Source organism: Rhodamnia argentea, chromosome 1, assembly GCF_020921035.1.
Source record: "Rhodamnia argentea isolate NSW1041297 chromosome 1, ASM2092103v1, whole genome shotgun sequence".
Lineage (NCBI taxonomy): Eukaryota > Viridiplantae > Streptophyta > Magnoliopsida > Myrtales > Myrtaceae > Rhodamnia > Rhodamnia argentea.
Window position 1 is genome coordinate 8,603,927 of NC_063150.1, and position 18,914 is coordinate 8,622,840.

At 41.3% G+C, this 18,914-nt stretch overlaps 4 protein-coding genes across 5 annotated transcripts; 2 read left to right on the top strand and 2 right to left on the bottom strand.

The window, feature by feature from the left end:
- Positions 1 to 1,229: 1,229 nt before the first annotated feature.
- On the bottom strand, positions 1,230 to 3,037 carry LOC115740099 (auxin efflux carrier component 5). The gene is made up of 5 exons (XM_030673472.2): positions 2,246 to 3,037; positions 2,067 to 2,152; positions 1,834 to 1,991; positions 1,563 to 1,639; positions 1,230 to 1,460 (listed from the first exon to the last, which is right to left on the bottom strand). Exons 1-5 carry the CDS (start codon positions 2,923 to 2,925, stop codon positions 1,391 to 1,393), a joined length of 1,071 nt encoding a protein of 356 aa, XP_030529332.1. The 5' UTR covers positions 2,926 to 3,037; the 3' UTR covers positions 1,230 to 1,390.
- Positions 3,038 to 9,887: 6,850 nt separating this feature from the next.
- Positions 9,888 to 12,205, top strand: LOC115740104 (probable glycosyltransferase At5g20260). The gene is made up of 4 exons (XM_030673478.2): positions 9,888 to 10,130; positions 10,247 to 10,407; positions 11,091 to 11,445; positions 11,543 to 12,205. Exons 1-4 carry the CDS (start codon positions 9,891 to 9,893, stop codon positions 12,203 to 12,205), a joined length of 1,419 nt encoding a protein of 472 aa, XP_030529338.2. The 5' UTR covers positions 9,888 to 9,890.
- A 1,002-nt stretch (positions 12,206 to 13,207) lies between these two features.
- Positions 13,208 to 16,535, top strand: LOC115740093 (receptor-like protein CLAVATA2). 2 transcript variants are annotated; one of them, XM_048279003.1, is made up of 2 exons: positions 13,208 to 15,028; positions 15,128 to 15,718. In XM_048279003.1, exons 1-2 carry the CDS (start codon positions 13,459 to 13,461, stop codon positions 15,640 to 15,642), a joined length of 2,085 nt encoding a protein of 694 aa, XP_048134960.1. In that variant the 5' UTR covers positions 13,208 to 13,458; the 3' UTR covers positions 15,643 to 15,718. The 2 variants fall into 2 exon arrangements, with proteins under 2 accessions (XP_048134960.1, XP_048134955.1); XM_048278998.1 differs by adding an exon at positions 16,487 to 16,535 and having other exon boundaries at positions 13,209 to 15,672.
- Positions 16,536 to 16,718: 183 nt separating this feature from the next.
- On the bottom strand, positions 16,719 to 18,859 carry LOC115740282 (two-component response regulator ARR1-like). Its single transcript, XM_048276572.1, has 5 exons — positions 18,677 to 18,859; positions 18,256 to 18,411; positions 17,788 to 18,159; positions 17,609 to 17,697; positions 16,719 to 17,486 (listed from the first exon to the last, which is right to left on the bottom strand). The coding sequence occupies exons 1-5, from the start codon at positions 18,822 to 18,824 to the stop codon at positions 16,719 to 16,721; spliced, it is 1,533 nt and encodes a 510-aa protein (XP_048132529.1). The 5' UTR covers positions 18,825 to 18,859.
- Between the last annotated feature and the right edge of the window lie 55 nt (positions 18,860 to 18,914).

The following is an 18,914-nucleotide window of genomic DNA, read 5'->3' on the forward strand; positions in this document are numbered from 1 at the left end:
GAGACAAAATTCTTTTGGCTATTGGTGTTACAATTGCCATAATTTGGATTTTTTTGGTGATATTTGTCCAAAGCAACATACCAAGCATGCCTTCAATTATTTCATTTCTATCAGAACTTTCAATTAATTTTGATCGAACACTTTTTCGAAAAAATTGAAAAATGAAAATAGGAAATTACTTTTCACAAACCAAATTGGCTCTCCAATGTTCTCAATTCGTTCAGACCGAACCATATCCGTTTCCCATAACGGAATTCATGCTAAGAAACTATTGTGAGGTTGTACTAGGTGTGTTTGGTAACGGGAAAATTGTCAAAAAATTCCTAAACATTTTGTACTTTTGCCAATTTAATCATAAACCTTTTAAGTTTGCGGAATCAATTCTAAAATTTTTCATTTTTTGCCAATTAAGTCCTATTAGCAAGAAATCGTTGACAGTAGACGCTGGATGTCTTACGTAGTATCACCGGCACCGACGTGAATAATTATTAATAATATTTTAATATTTTTTGGATTTTTTATTTTTATTGTTTTATTTTCTTTTTTTCCTCTGGCCATCACCCTCAACCTTCGTAGGCGTTGAGGAAGAAAAATAAAAAAATTAAAAGAAAACTATTATTAAAAATTGTTCACGTTAGCAATTTCCGGCCAATAGGACTAAGTTTGTAAAAGGTGAAAATGTTTAGGATTGAATGGACAAAAATGTAAAAAAGTTTAGGGCCTTTTTTGACAAATTTTCCGTTTGGTAACACGTGTTTGAAAACTACAGTATCGGGAAGGTAGGTGGAGCTTCTTTTTAGAGTTTTTGTGGGGTATCATAATTGGATGGGAGCTTGCTGGAAAAAAATATACATAAGAACTTTTGATTTGATCTTGTATGAAACATTCATGGATACACTAATCTCTTTTCATAAACAAAAAGGAATTTTTTTTCCTTGATGTTTGGTTATTAGCTTAGTGATTAGTAAAGATGGCGAATATTGAAGAGCCCGGCCCCAATTAGGCTAGCCTGACCCTCATTACATCTCTAGAACATAAACATTGTACAAACCTAGAGTGGTTTTTGCAAATATTCCTGATCAAAAGCATTGAAAGAGTGCCTTCTCATGCCCGAAATTGGCGAGATGAAAGTACGGACGTCACCACGCATTTGACATTGATTAAGTTTGCGATTGAACCCCACTTTTGAAATTTCTTTTTCTATTGCGATTTCTGTACATGAACTCAGGGAATTTTTCGCCATAGGAATCACGACTAAGGAAATTCCCGACGTTACAGAATTTATGAGTTGGTCGCCATGGATTTCCTCATCGCTCTTGCATTTGATCCTCTCCTCCGTTTTCCTCCCCTCAAATGTTTCTCCCCCTAATCTTTGGATCTGGTTCAGCTCTTATATAACCTCTAAAGCAGCATAGTAGGCTATCAGCAGCGGAAGGGATGCCAATGTGCCAAACACCACCCTGCAATCATAGACAAGTGCAGATGCTTCTTCAGACCAGTGAAAGTCAGGTCTTGGCGAACATCATGAATGGAACTAGTTTGAAGTAATTCAGACCACTTACGCAGTGCTAAGAACGCTCGCATGTAAGCCGTACTCTTTTGCGAAGATGAAAGTCGTGATCGCCTGAGGCAGCGCCGCCTGCAGAACGGGGAAAGGGCAAATTGATCTTCTGGATCCATAGAAGTTAACCACAAGTGACAGAAACTTAAGCAGTACTAGTTTACGTTGGCGGGTTTGCAATATGAGCTATCGATTGCTCGAGTTTATAAACTGGAATGAAATTTGATAGCATCTTGTGGTCGAATATTGGCAATGGACTTTAGTTTTGTTACCTGTATGATAGCGATCCTGAGAACATCGCCACGCAGCCCCATGACAAGGGAGCTCACGGTCATTAGAGCTGGCCCAGCGACGAACCTCAAGACCATTCCCAGAATTGTCATCTTCATGCCACAAGCTATCACCTTTCTCTGCATTGCGATGAATATACCTGCACATATATCAGATGATAGCAAATATGAAATCCTACTCTTGTCAATGGAGTTCATATTAACTCTTTACTTACCAATGTTGAACATAGCAGTTCCTAACCCAGCTCTTGATAGAATCTCTATCGATTCTTTGACGATGCCTGGCAATTTCACTTTGAACCTTACAAAAGAAATAGTTATGTGAGTCGACGGATGTTCAGCGACAATCTGACATTGCTCGGCTAAAGCAAAAGGTGTCTCTCGAATTGCAAACCTGTGCGCTATTACCGCCCAAGCGACGCCCACAACACAAGCGTAGATGTTGGGATTCAAAGCCAGTTTCAGACCCACAATTTTCATGGTGGTGCACAATCTTGGCCTTGTGTTATTGGTCTCCAGAGCCTCGGTCGTTCCCTCAATATCTTTGTCGGTCGGCGCCGGATCATCAGTCGTCGCTCTCCTTGGAGAGATGTCCATCCCCATTTTCCGACACTCGAGAAAACACAACAGAAGCGGAAACCACAGGATGGCCTGCACAACCGATAATTGAACCACAAGATCCACGCCCACCTGACCGTACATCGATCTCAGTATCGGTATCCCGACGACCAGGAGATTGGTCAAGGTGAGCAAGGAAAAGGTGGTGATGCACCAGCTATGGTCCACTCTGCTGCTGCATTTGGCGCATAGGACGAGCATCAGGACGGCAAGGAACTTCGAGATGGCATCTGCCGCCAAGATGGAGTAATTCATCTTGAAGAGATTGGCGTGCGCAGCAGTGAACTCGAAGCCGAACAGAGGGATGATGAAGTAGCAGACCATGCGGTTTATGCCGTCGCACTGCTCGGCTGTGAACATGCGCCACCACCTCACTGATCCGTACCCGAGCATCAGGGCGAAGTACAGGGGCACCATGGCCGCGAACACCTTGTATATATCTTCCAATTCGATCATGGTTCTTCTGTATAGAGAACTTAGCTGATAATTCTAGCAGCTAATTTGGACTCACATCTGGGGTGCTCAGTTTAGTTTTGCAAGACTATTTATAGGAAGAGGGGGGCTTCTATGGCAATCGGTGAGGTGACTTCACCAGCACACTGCACCACAACGTGAGGTCTTTCAACTGGTCAAAAGTCTCGAACTTGTTCATTTACAACAAATTTACTTCAAACTAATATTTTAACCATAAAAACCTTCAAAATGGTGCACCCACAACAAATTTACCTTCAGTTAACTTCTATTAAATTTGTTTAATACCACAAAAAACCCCAAACTAATACACTTACGATATACGGAGGGTAAAAACCCCAAACTAGTACATCCGTCAACTACCACGTGTCATCAAACTTAGCAATTTGATTGTAAAATTTAACAAAAGCTAACGGCGGGTAAATTTATCACATGTGTAGCATTTTGAGATTTTGATAGTCAAAAAATTAATTTGGGGTAAATTTATCACATGTGTAACGTGTTTTAAAGTTTTTGCAGTATTAACCGTCTTTTCTATAACATAATTGCAATTGGGCTATTTTTTATTTGGAGAGAGAGAGAGAGGAGTGGCTCTATCGCTCTGGCAGGGACTGCGCTCTCCTGGCCGGCCACCATCAAGGATGTTAATGAAACCCTATCGTATGGTAAGTGGGAAATTTTTTCAAAAATTGTAAATTTATTATACTTTTGTTAATTCAGCCCAAAATCTTTTAATTATTCTAATTAAGTCCTAAACATTTTCACATTTTGTCAATTGAGTCTATCAAATTAATTTTGGCCAAAAAACGCTGACATGGACGCCAACTATCTTACGTAGCATGACCGGTACTGATGTATATAATTTCAATAAATATTTGCAAATTTTTCTTGAATATATTTATTTATCTATTTATTTTTTTCTTCTTACAACTGTGGCCGGCTAGGGGTGAGGGTTATCCGGGCGAGGGACATGATGCCCTCGCCGGCCAACGAGTGAGGGTGGCGGCCCTCGCCCGGATCCGGGCAAGGGCCCGATGCCATCACTCGAGGATGGTGACAGTTGGCCAGCAACTTCATCAGCCGGAATTGTTTAAAAAAAAAGAATATAGAAAAAAAGAAAATAAAAAGTCAAACAAATATTAAAATATTAAATATAATTAAATTTTTTATATCAGCGTTAGTCGTGCCACGTAGGATCACCAATGTTAATGTCGGTCAAAATTAGACAAATGTATTCAATTGGAAAAATGTGAAAATATCTAGGACTCAATTGACACAATTAAAATGTTTATGATTGAATTTGTAAAAGTGCAATAAGTTAAGACTTTTTGGATAAGTTTCTGGAATATTTTACCACAAATACGAATCATTTATCTAATGGGAGACGTATTTACAAAGTAGCTTTTGATAAAAATAGTGGGAAACTTGATTAGCAAATTAAAAGGGCAAAAGTACAGCAGGAGTGCCAATATTTATGTATGTCATTCACTTTGGTGTCAATTTTTTTTTAGATCACTTAAGTGCCAAATCGGAGAAAAAACGATTACTAAAATGCCAATTTCGGCCAAAAATGATTATTTAAGTGCTAATTCCGACCAAACAGTTTACATGGCGTTTTTTTATTAATTTTTTAATACCACGTGTCAATTTTTTTTTAACAAAATCAACCCATGTGGCGTCCACGTGTACTGTTCAACTTAAAAATAGTTAATTTATTTAAAAAATTAAAATTAAACAAAAAAATAGCCTAAAAAAAAAAAGGAAGCATGAGTTTGCAGAGACGAGGGCCGTGAGACCTCGCCGCGGCCACCCTCACCTGGTAATGGTCGACAAGGGGTGGGGTCAACTATCGCCCACCCCTAGCTGCTGCAAATGACCTCTTTATTTTTTTTATATTATTTTTTTAATGTTTTTAACTTTTGGTTTTTTTTTTTTAGTTTCGACTTGGAAGTTCCGGTGAGCACGTGGATGCCATGTAGGATTTCCGGTAAAGCTCACCAGAGTTGGCACTAAAATAACAGTTTTTCAAAAAAATTGACACTTACGTGATTAAAAAAAAAAATACTGGCACTAAAGTGATCGTCGTACACAAATATTGACACTCTCGTTGTACTTTTGCCGAATTAAAAGTAAAAAACTGTACGGTCAAGACTGATCTCATTTTTTTTTTGAAGGCTCGAGATCTAACCCTATGATTAGGTAAGTACATTATGAAAATCCCCGATATGGGAGAACGTGATGAAGAGCCATTTTAGGGTATACTTCTTGGTGCTGGATTGGATGCTATGTTCATCGAATTGTTCCTTTTGTATGTGCATCGAGTTCTCCGGTTTCATTCCCTCCCAACGATAGAAAATGGTGCTTTTGATTTGCCTTCTCATGATGGAGCGATCAAATCAAGAACCGTCCGGACAAGACCAAATCGACCGATTGGGTCTGATTCTTAGGGGCTTCGGTTTGGTTCCCGATTTCATAAAATTGGAACCGTTTACGGTCGATCCGTTCCCGGTTCCAGAGGGGAACGGGACTGCCTAGGCCCGACCGACTAATGTGTTTTTTTTTAAAATAAAATTTTCTAAATATAAACCTAAATCTAAACTTAAGATGTTTAGTATGAATTTCAGGTTTAGTGATAACCTGATGCAATTAACGAGAGGTGATCCGCTGAATATGTCATTAATGAGAAAAATTTATTGACAAATCACCAAAAAAAAAAAAATGCAATCAATCCAAAGATTGGACCGCTCGGGATCCGAACCGGTGTGAACCCAAGACCATCCTGTCCGGTTTGCGGCGCTTGAAACTGGAAATCGAGAATCGAGAATCGATCACTCCTATTATAGTTTCTTCGCGCCCAATCTGGAACGGGATAAATTACTGAATCCGTTCTATCTTATTCTCGTGAATTCGGTTCGCGACACGCGAAATGGCTGGTCATTAATGTGTAGGGGCCTTAGAGGGAGGTCGGAATCTCGCCCCAAAATGTCCATTGTGTGCTTCCTAATGATTCAACCTCAGCATTATTCTTTGTTGGAGAATGATTCGACCTTAATGGCGGGCATAGAAAAAGTAGATGAACTTTGCATTTGTATCAAATTCCGTCGTGTCTGTTTTGCGCATTAATGAATAATAATATATTGCTTTCATCGAAAGTCTACGGTGAATAGATCGCCACTTGGCCGTAGGATCGATAAGCTCATAAATCGATTACGTCTTTGATTCAGAACGCTATGACATCCTCGTTTTAACGTTGTTTTCCTTTTACCGGTCAAGTTTACATGCTTTGTTTACATTTTTATTGGCATTCTTATTCATATTTACTGTACGCACACAGAGGGAAAATTTTCCAAGGAGTCCCAAACCTATTGTACGACGGGCAATTCAATTCTAAATCTTTCAATTATGCTAATTTAATCCTAAATCTATCACATGTGACAAATTAATTTTAAACTTTTTAACCATGGTCAATCTAGTTATAAACCTTTCTCGCAAGCTCAGGTGTAGGCGCCTCTCGCCCGAGGCGGGCGATGAATTGCAGAGGTAAAGAAAGAAAAGAAAAAGCAAAAAAGAAAAGGAAAGAAAAGAAAAAGGGAATTAAAAAAGTACAAAAATTATTCATATCGGTGCCAACTGTCTTGACTAGATCGCTACGTCAGTAATTTTTTGCCAAAATTGACTGAAAGGACTAAATTGGCAAATCGTTAAAATGTTTAGGACTAAATTACAAATTATTAAAATGTTTTGAACTAAACAGGCACAATTGATAGGTTTAGGGCTCAATTGTCCACATGTGCAACACGTTTATGACTTTTTGAATAATTTCCTCCGCACACGTAAGTATATGTCTTATTGGAATCCAAAAAATTCGTAAGGGCATACATCGTGGTTGCTAACGTCTAATCGTGCTTTCAATCGATTCGCGATGATATGAATTGGCGATTTTCAAACAGGAAGATGTCTCTTCATCCCAATTTCTCTGCATCGAGAAGTTATGTCCAAGTTGACATGAAATAGCTTTGGCCTATGGGGGAAAAGGGTAGAAGCGTCAGCAAACTGCTCAAAGCTCAAGAGAATCTACGGCAGCAATTTGAATTCTTATGCGAACAAATTACGGAAGTTAATTATCAGGAAAGAAATTCTCAAGTTGTATTAACCTATACAGTAAGTTGATGTAAAAAAAAAAATGTACAAAACGACCTTTCAACTCAATGTAATTAAGATGAAAATATCTTCTCAGAATGACTTTCAATGCTACTTCGACGTTTTAAGAATACGAGGTCTCACGTCGATTTTAATTTGGCACAACCTCTTCGGGTGGCAAAAGGACTTAACAGTGTCGTAATTTTCATATGACACTGATTTTGGCGATATAACTTTTCAATTAACCACTTAAGCGTCCTAACTTAAAAAAAAAAAAAAAAAGGTTCGCTCGAATGATGCTAGTGACGTCATGGGCGAAAGAAAAACATAGTGTAGTAGAGAATTGAAAAAAAAAAAAAAATTTGTCCTTCGGGACCATGATCCCGGGCTTAACTCACTTCGGACTTCTCCCCTTCGAAAAGAAGACATTTGAATATGTTTCTACTAAAATAGATTCGCGAGGGATTCCTCGGAGTTATGTTGCTGGAGTTACTCAAGAGAAAAACTTTTCAACAATTTTTGGCACCTAAGTCATTGAACTAGAATTTATGATATCATAATTAACGCCGTACAAAAATTATGTCAAGAATTTACTGTCTTTTTCCCCTCTTTGGCACATTGGTCACCAGGGAGTTGCTTCTCAGTCTGCAAAACCCTATGTGGATTATCTAATTACTTCACGAATCTAGGAGTTATAAGTCAATATGGCTCATAAAATCAAATTAGGTGTGCCACCTTGAGGTAAAAAAGATAATATAAACATAAAAATTCGACAATTAAGATAAGTAGTGGCTCAAACGCGCCCAACTCGGATTTACTAAGATAGAGTCTCCTTTGCCATTGTGCTAATTATGGGTTACCACTAAGTGGGATTGCTCAGCACCTTTGATGGAGTCATTTAACCATACTAACATCATTTGTCCTTTTCACTTGTTGGTATCAAATCTCCTTTACTAATAAACTGGACCTCATCAAATCTTTTGCTTTCAGACATTGGTACCTCTCACTAAATGATTGACTAATTGAAATTAGAATCCAGTGAAGGTAAGATTATGAATGTAACCTAAGTTTAGTGACCCAACTAATGTGAATTACCCTAAATTTGCATGCTAAAGTACTGTTCCTTAGTCATTTGACCCCCACTCACGGCATTTTCTATTGTTTATTGATGTCAAAATTTTCCTTAATCGATCAACAGACCCTTTTCACTTTTTATTTTTCCTTGTTTGGATCCATGAAGTTTCAATTACATCAATTTGACCAACTCTCAGAAACTCTAATTACAATGAATCTAAATTTGGAGCTTAAGAAAAGGGATTCAAAGAATAAAAAAAATGCATATGTGGCCACTTGATATCGTGAAATAATTGAATGTTGTAATACCGTCCACCACCCTTAGACTACTATATGACCTAAGAATACAAATTGCAATCATACAATGGTATAGACAAATAAGATGTCTGAAGAGATGTGACTCAAACCTCTTTTGAAGTCACGTAAACCTTTTGGGAAATCGCTATTGTACTTAAGTAGGTGAAAGTGCTATATTTGTACAACAAGGTTGGTTCGTACACGCTTCAACTCATTTTGACTTATATTCATACACAACGAAATTTATTTTTAACACGTGTTGCACAAGAAATATTGTGTAAATTGTTGGATGAACCTGTTGTGAACGTATAACTGCAACACTATTTAATGTCATGTGCTATGAATTGGATAAATTTATGATAAATCCATCCAACTCCAACCAGCAAATTGTTATTAATTTCCATATTCTCCTTCGAAGAAGAATATTAACCTTTGTTCGAGGTGATTATTCAGATGAATGATGATTTGACTTTGCTTTGAAAACATCTAAAAGCCTCTCAAATTTGGCTTGATAAGATCATAACGAGGACCGTGTTGAATAGTTCCACAATGGTCATTGCGTAAAACTTATTGAATATCTAAAATAATATATTGCTATGTCACAAGATCAGTTGAAAACCTCAAACTTTCTCTATTTAGCGATAAAGTTAATAACCTTTGCTCGAGGTAATTAGTGGGATGACCAATCTGATTATGCTTTAAAAACATCTAAAAGCCTCTCGAATTCGACAAGATCATAATAGGGACCACAGTGAATGGTTCCACAATGGCCTTTGTGTAAAACTAAATTAATTTCTAAAATAACATATTGCGAGAAAGTTAGTAAACGTCTAATACTCACTCTACAAAAATCTTGCAAAGAAACAAAAACCAGCTCGACTATCTTGAAATAAACTTCCACATTGGTAAGAAATCCTTTACTCCCTTAATTGCTCCAACCATTCTTGGCAAGAAGAACTTACGCTATTCCCATTTATAAAAGAATTTGTTTTGCCCCTTCTCTATAAACTCGAAAAGGACAGAAGAAAAAAAAAATCAAGAAAAGGAAGAGGAGGAGAAAACCCTTTTTCTCTAAGGATCTCACGCAGTGTCTTCGGTTATCCTCTTCGTTTGAGGGTCGATGAAGCGTCTTGAAAAGATGGGGTGCAAAGTCCTGAACCCTTCATGCCCTAGTTATGACCCCTTCAGATCATCGTACCGACAGCGACCGTTTCCATATGATCTGTTCTCGGCAACTCGGATGTGTCCAAACTCTTTAATTGCTCTTGCAAGAGCAGTAGCTTCATACGAGGAAAGTCAGAAGTGGGCGTTTTCTTGTTTGCGCAGTCTGGCGCCTCACCTTAAACTCACCCTCTGTACACCTTCCCTTAAAACCCATGCAACGAAACGATGAGAAGGGAAGATACCTATGGACTGAGAGAGGGTTTGAAGAGCTTCCAATGACGAGGTCTTGCGACATCAGACGCTGGGTGATCTTCCCAGCTCTTCTTCTGCTTCTCCTCCTCGTGTTCTTTCTCTACCTGTCTCCGGCGGATCAGTCTGTTTCGACAGACTTTAGCCCTGTCCGAAACGCTGGCCGCGACGCCACGCGAGCCTTACCTTTGATCTCTTTGGACACCCTCAAATCTTCCCTCCATGTTGCTCATCAGACCAATCCTACTCTTGTCCAAATTAACAAGGTGAAGCATTGCTGTCTTCATTGTTTCGCTTAATCTTTGTGTTTCTATATGTAGCATGCGTTCATGTATGAATGGTGCATTTTCGTTTTCGGGGTTTTTGCTTTCTGTGAACCTAGGTGCAGAAGAAGATTGGCGGTTTGCGGAGAATAGAGAAAGATTTAGCTGAAGCCCGAGTGGCAATTCGCGACGCAGTTCGTGCACGGAACTATTCTTCGGACAACGAGGAAACGTTCGTCCCCAAGGGATCCATCTACCGGAATGCTTATGCGTTTCATCAGTTGAGTTTGAGCCCGTTCTCGTCCTATTTACATTTGCCATTGTCTGTTTCAGACAACCATAATCTGAATTTAATCATAATTAGATGCATGCTATGCATATGTTTCAGTCATCTATCCAGTGGTTTTCTGCAAAACATCTTCTACGTACTGAATCTTTAACTGGACCTGATCTCCTTCTTTTCATTCATGAGACATATAACATGCTGGGTGAAAGAGTGTGGACTATAGGTGACTATTTTTAGGCTGGAGTATGGACGATAATAGTTGATTGTAATGTCCATTCTCGTGTTTAATTGCGTTGACTGATGGGAGCACCCATCTCACGAAGTCAGGCATGGAGAGTCTGAGGTTTTCCTCAAGGACAAGGACAATTAATGTCGAGAATTCAGATTGCTGAAACACTTGCAGATTACATCAACACGGAAAAATCATCAATAGTTCATCAATTATACTAACTAATCTGGCTTGCTCGAGCCATTGTTATTCGTCTCCGCGATGAGGAGTTTTAAGTAGTAAAAATGGATACGAGCACCCAGAATTTCTTCTCTGTGCTGCCGGTCTGATGCATTTATATGACATAGTACTATGAAAACCATGGTTGCTTCACAAAATTGGGACCCCTTTGTCATTACACGAGACTTGTTTATGATTACAACACGATCCGCTGGATGACGATGATCAGGAGTCACATCGAGATGGTGAAGAGATTCAAGATATGGAACTACAGGGAAGGAGAGCTCCCCTTGGTGCATCTAGGGCCGGTCAACAACATATACGGCATCGAGGGCCATTTCATCGACGAGCTGGAGAGTGGGCTCAGCCCCTTCTTGGCCTGCCGCCCCAACCAGGCCCACGCCTTCTTCTTGCCGGTGAGCGTCGCCAAGATCATAACCTACCTCTACCTGCCCATCACCACCTACGCCCGCGACCAACTCATTCGTACCTTCACGGATTACGTCGACGTGGTGGCTCATAAGTACCCTTTCTGGAACAGAAGCCGCGGTGCCGACCACTTCATGGTCTCTTGCCATGATTGGGTACGTGTGTGTGGGGGTGTGTCTTGATCAACTTGTTCAATTCTTCTCAATCTACTTCTTGAACTCTTCAAGTCCCTATTGAAAATGGGCATTTCAGGCACCAGAAGTCACGCAGGCAGACCCAAACAAGTTCAAGAACTTCATAAGAGTGCTTTGCAATGCAAACACATCTGAGGGATTCAACCCCACGAGAGATGCCTCACTCCCTGAGTTCAACTTGCATCCTTTCAAGCTCGCCATACCCCATCTCGGGCTGCCGCCGAGCGAGCGCCACATCTTTGCCTTCTTTGCCGGTGGCGCTCATGGGGACATCAGGAAGATCCTGCTTCACCATTGGAAGGACAAGGACGGTGAAGTCCAAGTCCACGAGTACCTCCCCAGTGGCCAAAACTACATGCAATACATGGGCCAGAGCAAGTTCTGCCTTTGCCCGAGCGGCTTCGAGGTCGCGAGCCCTAGGCTGGTTGAGTCGATCTACTCGGGGTGCATCCCTGTGATCATTTCGGACCACTACTCACTGCCGTTCAGCGACGTCCTCGACTGGAGCAAGTTCTCGATAACGGTACCCGTCGAGAAGATTGCAGAGATGAAGGATATACTGAAGCGGGTTCCGGACCGCGAGTACTTGGAGTTGCAAAGGAGAGTGGCCCAAGTGCGGCGGCATTTCGAGCTGAATCGGCCGGCGAAACCCTTTGATGTGCTTCACATGGTGCTGCACTCAGTTTGGCTAAGGAGGCTCAACGTTGGCCTGGCAGAGTAGTTCAGCGCCAAAGCACATTGCCAGTGCCCCTCTTCCCTGTGAAGTGTTTTGGGGCGATTGTTGGAATATGATGAGACGCTAAATAGTAAATTTATCAGAAATATATAAATCAAAGTGCGTAAGTTCGAGAAATTTAAATTAGATAACAAATAAAATATAAAAGTTAATTTATTGGGATAACAAAGATGTTTGTAATACTAATGTTTAAAAATCATTTTTTGATTTGATGATGCGAGGCACTAATATAGATTAAGAAACATTCGAAGGACAAGAGAAGTAAGTTAACTGACTTTGTCATCGTGTAAAGTTATGAAAAAGATGAAAAAGAAAAGATAAATAAATTGATGTGGGTAGCTATTTAGCACCGACACACTCGGAGAGCCTTCGTGTTGTGTCCGATATAGTCCGACACTTTCCGACGTGCGATCGACACGTAGTCGGCGTTCCGCACACAGCAATAACACACGAGTTCAACATCGCGATGAGCCATTTCGATATGCACAAGTCAATTTTAATCATTTTCAATAAATTAGGAGTCAAAATGTAAATTTATTAAAAATATATATTTAATTTATATACTTAGCCACACCATAATTAATATACCCAGCAAATTCAAAAGAACTTAATCTTGAATCCCTAACCGAAGAAGAAGAAACTTATCGTTAATATTTTTATATATACATGACAGCTTATCATTAATATATAAAAATTTATATTAAATACACAACGTGTCTAAACATGTCGAAATTTTTTATTTTATGATGAACTACGTATCGGCGTATCGTGTTGTATCCTGTCGTGTCGGTGCTACATAAATCGCATGTACCAAAAAGAAGTTGAACCGGTTCTGGTTCGCGGACTGATTTCCCGGGTCAAACCGTCCCGGTCCTCTCCGACCGTAGTCACCGGAGCGTCGCGACCACTCGCCTGATGAAGAAACTAAGAGTTGATGTCCCTGTACGAAAAGAATTGCAGTAGACAACAGTCAAGCTTTACTAACAGCAACAGCAACAGGAGTGAGAAGAGAGAGAGGGGGGAATAAAGAGAGAAGCTTTATGCTTTCAATGGCGATTTTCTAATGCTCAAAGGCAGAGCACCAAAGACTAAAGAGAACGGGAATGTCTGTTCTTCCATCAGACAGCTTCAACCGATCAAGCCTCCATTTTCGCGAGTGAAAACCTCTTCCCTCACCTCAGCACGTCTCCGCCACTGTTTCCTTCTCAAAGCTTCGCTCTTTAGACTCGTGCTTCGCAATGGAGACAAATTCGTCTCGACCCACAAAATTGCACGAGATGCTGCTCCTGCTCGTCTTCTTGGTGCTTCTGCTGAGCTTAAACCCTTGCGAGTCGCTTGACATTGACCCGCGAGACGAGGCCGCGCTTTCGCTGTTCAGGTCTCGCGTGCAAGACCCGAGCCAGAGCTTGTCCACTTGGTTGGGGTCCAATTGCACGAACTGGACGGGCATCACCTGCTCGAGCGACAGTGGCAAGGTAATTTCGGTGAACTTGACCCATATGAACTTGTCTGGGGACATTCACCCCAGCTTGTGCAATCTCTCTTTTCTCGAGTCCTTAGTTTTGGCGCAGAATAGTTTCACAGGAGCGATTCCGCTATGTTTCGGCTCCCTCTATGGTCTCAAGACCCTTGATCTCAGCCACAATAGGTTTGGTGGAGCTTTGCCTGACACAATCAGTAGGCTTGGTAATTTGAGGGAGCTCATTTTGTCTTGGAACCAAGATTTGGGGAGCCTCATGCCGCCGTGGATCGGTAATTTCTCCGACAAGTTGGAAAAGCTTGATGCCGGTTTCAACTCTTTCCATGGGGAAATTCCCGACAGTTTGTTGTACTTGAAGTCCTTAAGGTACCTGAACTTTGAGAACAATAATTTTGGTGGTAACCTGCAGGATTTTCAGCAGTCTTTGGAGATTCTCAATCTTGGATCGAATTCTTTATCGGGTACTCTGCCGTGTTTTTCTGCCTGTTCTGGATCTCTCAGTGTTCTGAATTTAGCAGATAATTATATAGTGGGAGGAATTCCTACATGTATCGCTTCACTCGAGGCCTTGACGCATCTAAACTTGTCACATAACCAGTTGAGCTACAAGATCTCTCCTAGACTTGTGTTCTCGGAGAAGATTCTCGTATTGGACCTTAGCTTCAATGATTTGGCCGGTCCTCTCCCGAGTACTATTGCAGAGGCGACTGAGAAAGGGCTCATACTCCTTGACCTGTCGCACAATCAGTTATCTGGTGAAATCCCGTCAAAGCTTACAGAGTTAAAGAGCTTGCAGGCGTTGTTTCTTTCGCATAATCTTCTCACAGGTGAGATACCATCAAGGATTGGAAATTTGACCTACCTCCAAGTGATTGATCTCTCGAATAATGTGTTGTCCGGTGCCATTCCGTTGAACATTGTTGGTTGTTTTCAGCTTCTTGCGCTGATACTTAATAACAACAATCTTACGGGTGTAATTCAACCAGAGTTTGATGCTTTAAGTGGTTTAAAGATTCTAGACATCAGCAACAACAAAATCTCTGGTGAAATCCCACAAACTTTGGCCGGGTGGAAATCTCTGGAGATAGTGGATTTAAGCTCCAACAACCTCTCCGGGACATTGAACGATGCGATAACCAAATGGTCAAACCTTAGGTATCTATCCCTGGCTCGAAATAAGTTTAGCGGAAATCTCCCGAGCTGGGTATTCACATTCCAAGCAATTCGTATGATGGATTTCTCAGGAAATAATTTCTCAGGCATCATACCAGACAGTAACTTCAACTTAAGTTTGTATTACAACAACAGAGATTTTGCTAGACAGCCGGGTAACATCTCATTGGTTTCCATGGCGACCGTTGGGATCAAAGTTCACGTGGTTGTTGCTGGTACCAATGAAGTGAGGCTCAACTATGATATTATTGCAGCTGTTGGGATTGATCTATCTGGTAATATGCTCCATGGGGAAATTCCGTCTGGACTATTTGGGCTGGAAGGCTTGGAGTACTTGAACATGTCCTACAATATTCTGACCAGTCGTCTTCCAGATTTAGAGAAAATGCGCAGTTTAAAGGCCTTGGATTTGTCGCATAATTCTCTATCAGGTCAGATACCAGAAAACGTCTCTGGACTTGAAGATCTAACCGTGTTGGACTTATCGTACAACTGCTTCTCTGGACATGTATCTAAGAAACAGGGATACTGGAGATTTCCAGGAGCACTTGCTGGGAATCCGAACTTGTGTGTGGAGTCATCAACTGGAGTTTGTGGCCGGGATAGTGTGCCAGTCGAGCCTGGTAAGGCATTTCAGGAAGAGATGGTTGAAGGGCCTATTTCCCTGTCGGTGTTCTTGCTAAGTGCTGCCATCACTTTCTACTTCAGTATTGTATCTCTATTTTGTTCGGCTCGCGCTAGAAGATACATTCTTGAAACCAAGCTTTAGTCTACTCTAAGAGAAGGAACCTCAGAGTGTATATTCTTGCTGCTTTAATGACAAATCGGCCTGAGTTTTCTCCTCAGAACTCTTTGCTCGAAATATTACTGTTCAACTAGAGTATATATACTTACAGTATCTCACTCATTGAGTACCAGTGGTTTGGATACCGAAACTTAGAATTCAGTCAATGTGGAGTAAGCATTTGATGGCTTTTACTTAGGCTGCTAAATTTGAACTGGAATACGGATTTGATGGCTTTTTGTTTGCCTGCTGGACTCTGTCTACGTCCTCACCTCTCATTTAGAGTTTGCTCTCAGTCGAACATTGTCTATTTGACGATTCGAATACCCATGCAGCATTCTTTTGATGGCTAGACGTAGTATGGTTGCTAATAAATTCAGATAGATGATGTCCTGGCTAGTTCAATCAACCATCTCCAGTTACAAATGAAGAGGCCACATTAACGCTGTCAGTTTTTGAGCATTTTCAATCTTAAGGTGGGAATTTTTCTACTAAATGCAAGAGTGAGCACAAGATTCTTTTGTTTGATAAAAAGTAAATTGATGTGAGATTCAAGATCCTGTAAATTGGTAGGTGGCTTTGTTACAAAATTCAACAGGTTCAGGATTTTAAAGGCTACACCAACAACGTAGACATACAGATACACCTATGCCGGCATTTAGACATGTGCGCACGAAGACAAACACAAGCACACTTGTGTGGGCATGCACACCCCTTCGTGCACAGTCGAGAGAGACAGTCAAGAGAGACTGAAAATGTCAACGACTTCAATGAAATATTTACCATTAGCTATCGGTTCTATACAAAACAGATCCCACCATATTTAGACATATCTATGCAATTACCAACAGAAATATGCCGCCGCAGGAAGATTACTCCAGTCTACTTCTACATGGCACTGTTGTTCTGGATGTAGCTGTCGAGAAAAGGAACGTGTTCGCCAAACCCAAGATCCTCAAAGATATTCTGCATTAAAGGCGAATGAATGAGTCGTCATTGCTATACGTTCTATCGAAGTTAAACTGACCAACCAAATTTGGAGAAGAGCTCCAGCCACCAAATCAACTAACCTGATCAAGCATATCTGCAAATATAGCCTCGTTAACATATGCTTGGCAGTCCTCAGCAACGGGATTATAGTTGTTCCGGGAACAGAATTCTTCTTTTATATTGCTGCCGCAGGATTCATTCTCTCTAGGTCCAATGGTGCCGAAGGCTATGGGCAAACCCAGCTCAGAAGCTGTATGAGGAGTACTTGAACAAAGGCTTTGAATGTCCTGTTCTGAAATCTGGCTCTGCAATGGATGAGGGTGAGTAGTGGTGGAAAGATGATGTCCTGTAGCTGCAGCTTCATCAATGATTTGCATATTTGAAGGTGTTTGGAACATCTGCATGATGAATGAATTGTCACTTTGATTATGAACAACTGGGTGTGTGTTGTTTTTCATTGGTGAGGTGAACCCAAGGGATGGCGCATGAGCATACGATGGGCATTGAGCTGACTGGGGACCGTAGTTCTCAAGAAGTGGGTTTGGTTGCTGCAACGGCACAAGCGGCTGTGGTGGGAGCGCCTCATTATCCAGGAACTCAACAAGATTATGCATCCTCGTACTACAACTGGTGCACTGCTGTCGACGGGCGATGCTCATAACTCGTGATGGATATTGAGCTGAAGCAACACAGTTTTGCATACGGCTGCTCCCAATTAGTGGCGATGATGGTGGAGGGGAACAAGTGAGATCAGCGAAGCCAGGACCGTTAATGAGAGAAGACTCTGCACTTTGATGCTCCGAGGCTTCACCTATCTTGTTGGAGTTCCTGCGGTACTTCTGCACAATTAACAAGCTTGACTCAGTAAGCATTTCTCGCTCAAGTTCAAGGAATAAATACAAAATGTTTTTCCCAATTTGCTCTCGATCTTTCTGAATGAGGTTGAATTAGGAACTCTTACCTGAAGGTGGCTGGAGACATGTTGCCTAGTGAGATGAGGAAGACCCGTCATTTTCCTCATAATTTGCAGTATCTTCTTGGGTTTGGCATCTGCATCGCGGGTCATATGGAAAACACATCAGTCAGGTCAGCCATTATCTCACTTAGAAAAGGAGACAGGTTCATGAACACATCACGTACTATCGTCTCCAAGACTATTGACGGCCATGATAAACATCTGGCTGAGCTCAGGTGTCCAAACAATGCGGGGTTTCTTCGCCCCGCTTTTAGTCTGGCCTTGATCAGCTTCATCTTCGCTGCTTCTTTTCAAGCTTTTGGAATTCTCTTCCTCATTCTCTGCCTGAGAATGGGTATTGTTAGATGACGATGTGGTCAGAAGGTGCGGCATCTCCAATTCTTTAGTAGAATTGTTCCTTGACGATGGGTTGCTCCGAAGAACATGTCGCCACAGAATCTTGAGAGTGTCGCTTCGAATCGGCTTCACTAGAAAGTCGCGTGCCCCGCCTTTCACTCCTTTCACCACAGTGTCCTTTTCGTGGTCGCTTGAGAACACTGGCAAATTCAAACAAAAACGTGGATACGTCAGTCGCATTACATTCCATAAATTTATGGTTCTGGCTTGTATCGATTGACATATAAGAAACTTACTAACTACAGGCAAGGTTATGTCCATGTTAGCGATCTCGGCGAGAAGCTGAAGTCCATCCATCCCAGGCATGTGAACATCTGTCAAGACGATATCGAACCTGCCCCTGTTCTCTCGAATCAACGCCAACGCCTCCTCTCCTCGCTGGCACTTGGTCACTGTAAAAATACATCATATGTATCAGATATGCAGATTCTTGACCAAGTATACTCACAAGGCGCATCCAAGGATCAAACTTTGGCGATTTGAACATCAACCCCAGATCAAGGAAGCATGAAACTAATTTTTTTCGATTACTTTGAGTACAAAAGTGAGTAGTCCCTCTTCTCCAGTTCAGTCGCGATGGCTAATTATAAATCGCGGATGCAAAGGTGAAGCAAGAAAAGAGAAAAGAGAAAACACGAAGCAGTGCAGTGGAGTTACCTCGGTACGAACAATCTTGAAGCATCTTCTCCAGAAGGTGGAGATAGGTGACATTGTCGTCAACCACAAGAACCCTTAAACCCTCCGGGAATCTATCATCATCCTCACTCGAAACATTACTATTCTCGTTGCGGGTCACCCCCTCCATCGCTCTGTTTTTTCTTCTGACTGCTCTGTTTTTCTTGGGACGTTACTCGCTCTGTCTCTACTAGGACGGGGGACTGGAGAGACGGAACTT

What these genes read in the sequence shown, in the direction of transcription:
- LOC115740099 (XM_030673472.2), bottom strand. Translation starts at nt 2,925, where the DNA reads ATGATCGAATTGGAAGATATATACAAGGTGTTCGCGGCCATGGTGCCC. An exon ending in AACTGCTATGTTCAACATTG is followed by an intron (nt 1,992 to 2,066) that starts GTAAGTAAAGAG and finishes ATATATGTGCAG; the next exon opens with GTATATTCATCGCAATGCAG. An exon ending in TCAGGATCGCTATCATACAG is followed by an intron (nt 1,640 to 1,833) that starts GTAACAAAACTA and finishes CCCGTTCTGCAG; the next exon opens with GCGGCGCTGCCTCAGGCGAT.
- LOC115740104 (XM_030673478.2), top strand. Translation starts at nt 9,891, where the DNA reads ATGACGAGGTCTTGCGACATCAGACGCTGGGTGATCTTCCCAGCTCTT. An exon ending in AATGCTTATGCGTTTCATCA is followed by an intron (nt 10,408 to 11,090) that starts GTTGAGTTTGAG and finishes GACGATGATCAG; the next exon opens with GAGTCACATCGAGATGGTGA. An exon ending in TGGTCTCTTGCCATGATTGG is followed by an intron (nt 11,446 to 11,542) that starts GTACGTGTGTGT and finishes TGGGCATTTCAG; the next exon opens with GCACCAGAAGTCACGCAGGC.
- LOC115740093 (XM_048278998.1), top strand. Translation starts at nt 13,459, where the DNA reads ATGGAGACAAATTCGTCTCGACCCACAAAATTGCACGAGATGCTGCTC.
- LOC115740282 (XM_048276572.1), bottom strand. Translation starts at nt 18,824, where the DNA reads ATGGAGGGGGTGACCCGCAACGAGAATAGTAATGTTTCGAGTGAGGAT. An exon ending in CATAACCTTGCCTGTAGTTA is followed by an intron (nt 18,160 to 18,255) that starts GTAAGTTTCTTA and finishes TGAATTTGCCAG; the next exon opens with TGTTCTCAAGCGACCACGAA. An exon ending in CAATAGTCTTGGAGACGATA is followed by an intron (nt 17,698 to 17,787) that starts GTACGTGATGTG and finishes CCCGCGATGCAG; the next exon opens with ATGCCAAACCCAAGAAGATA.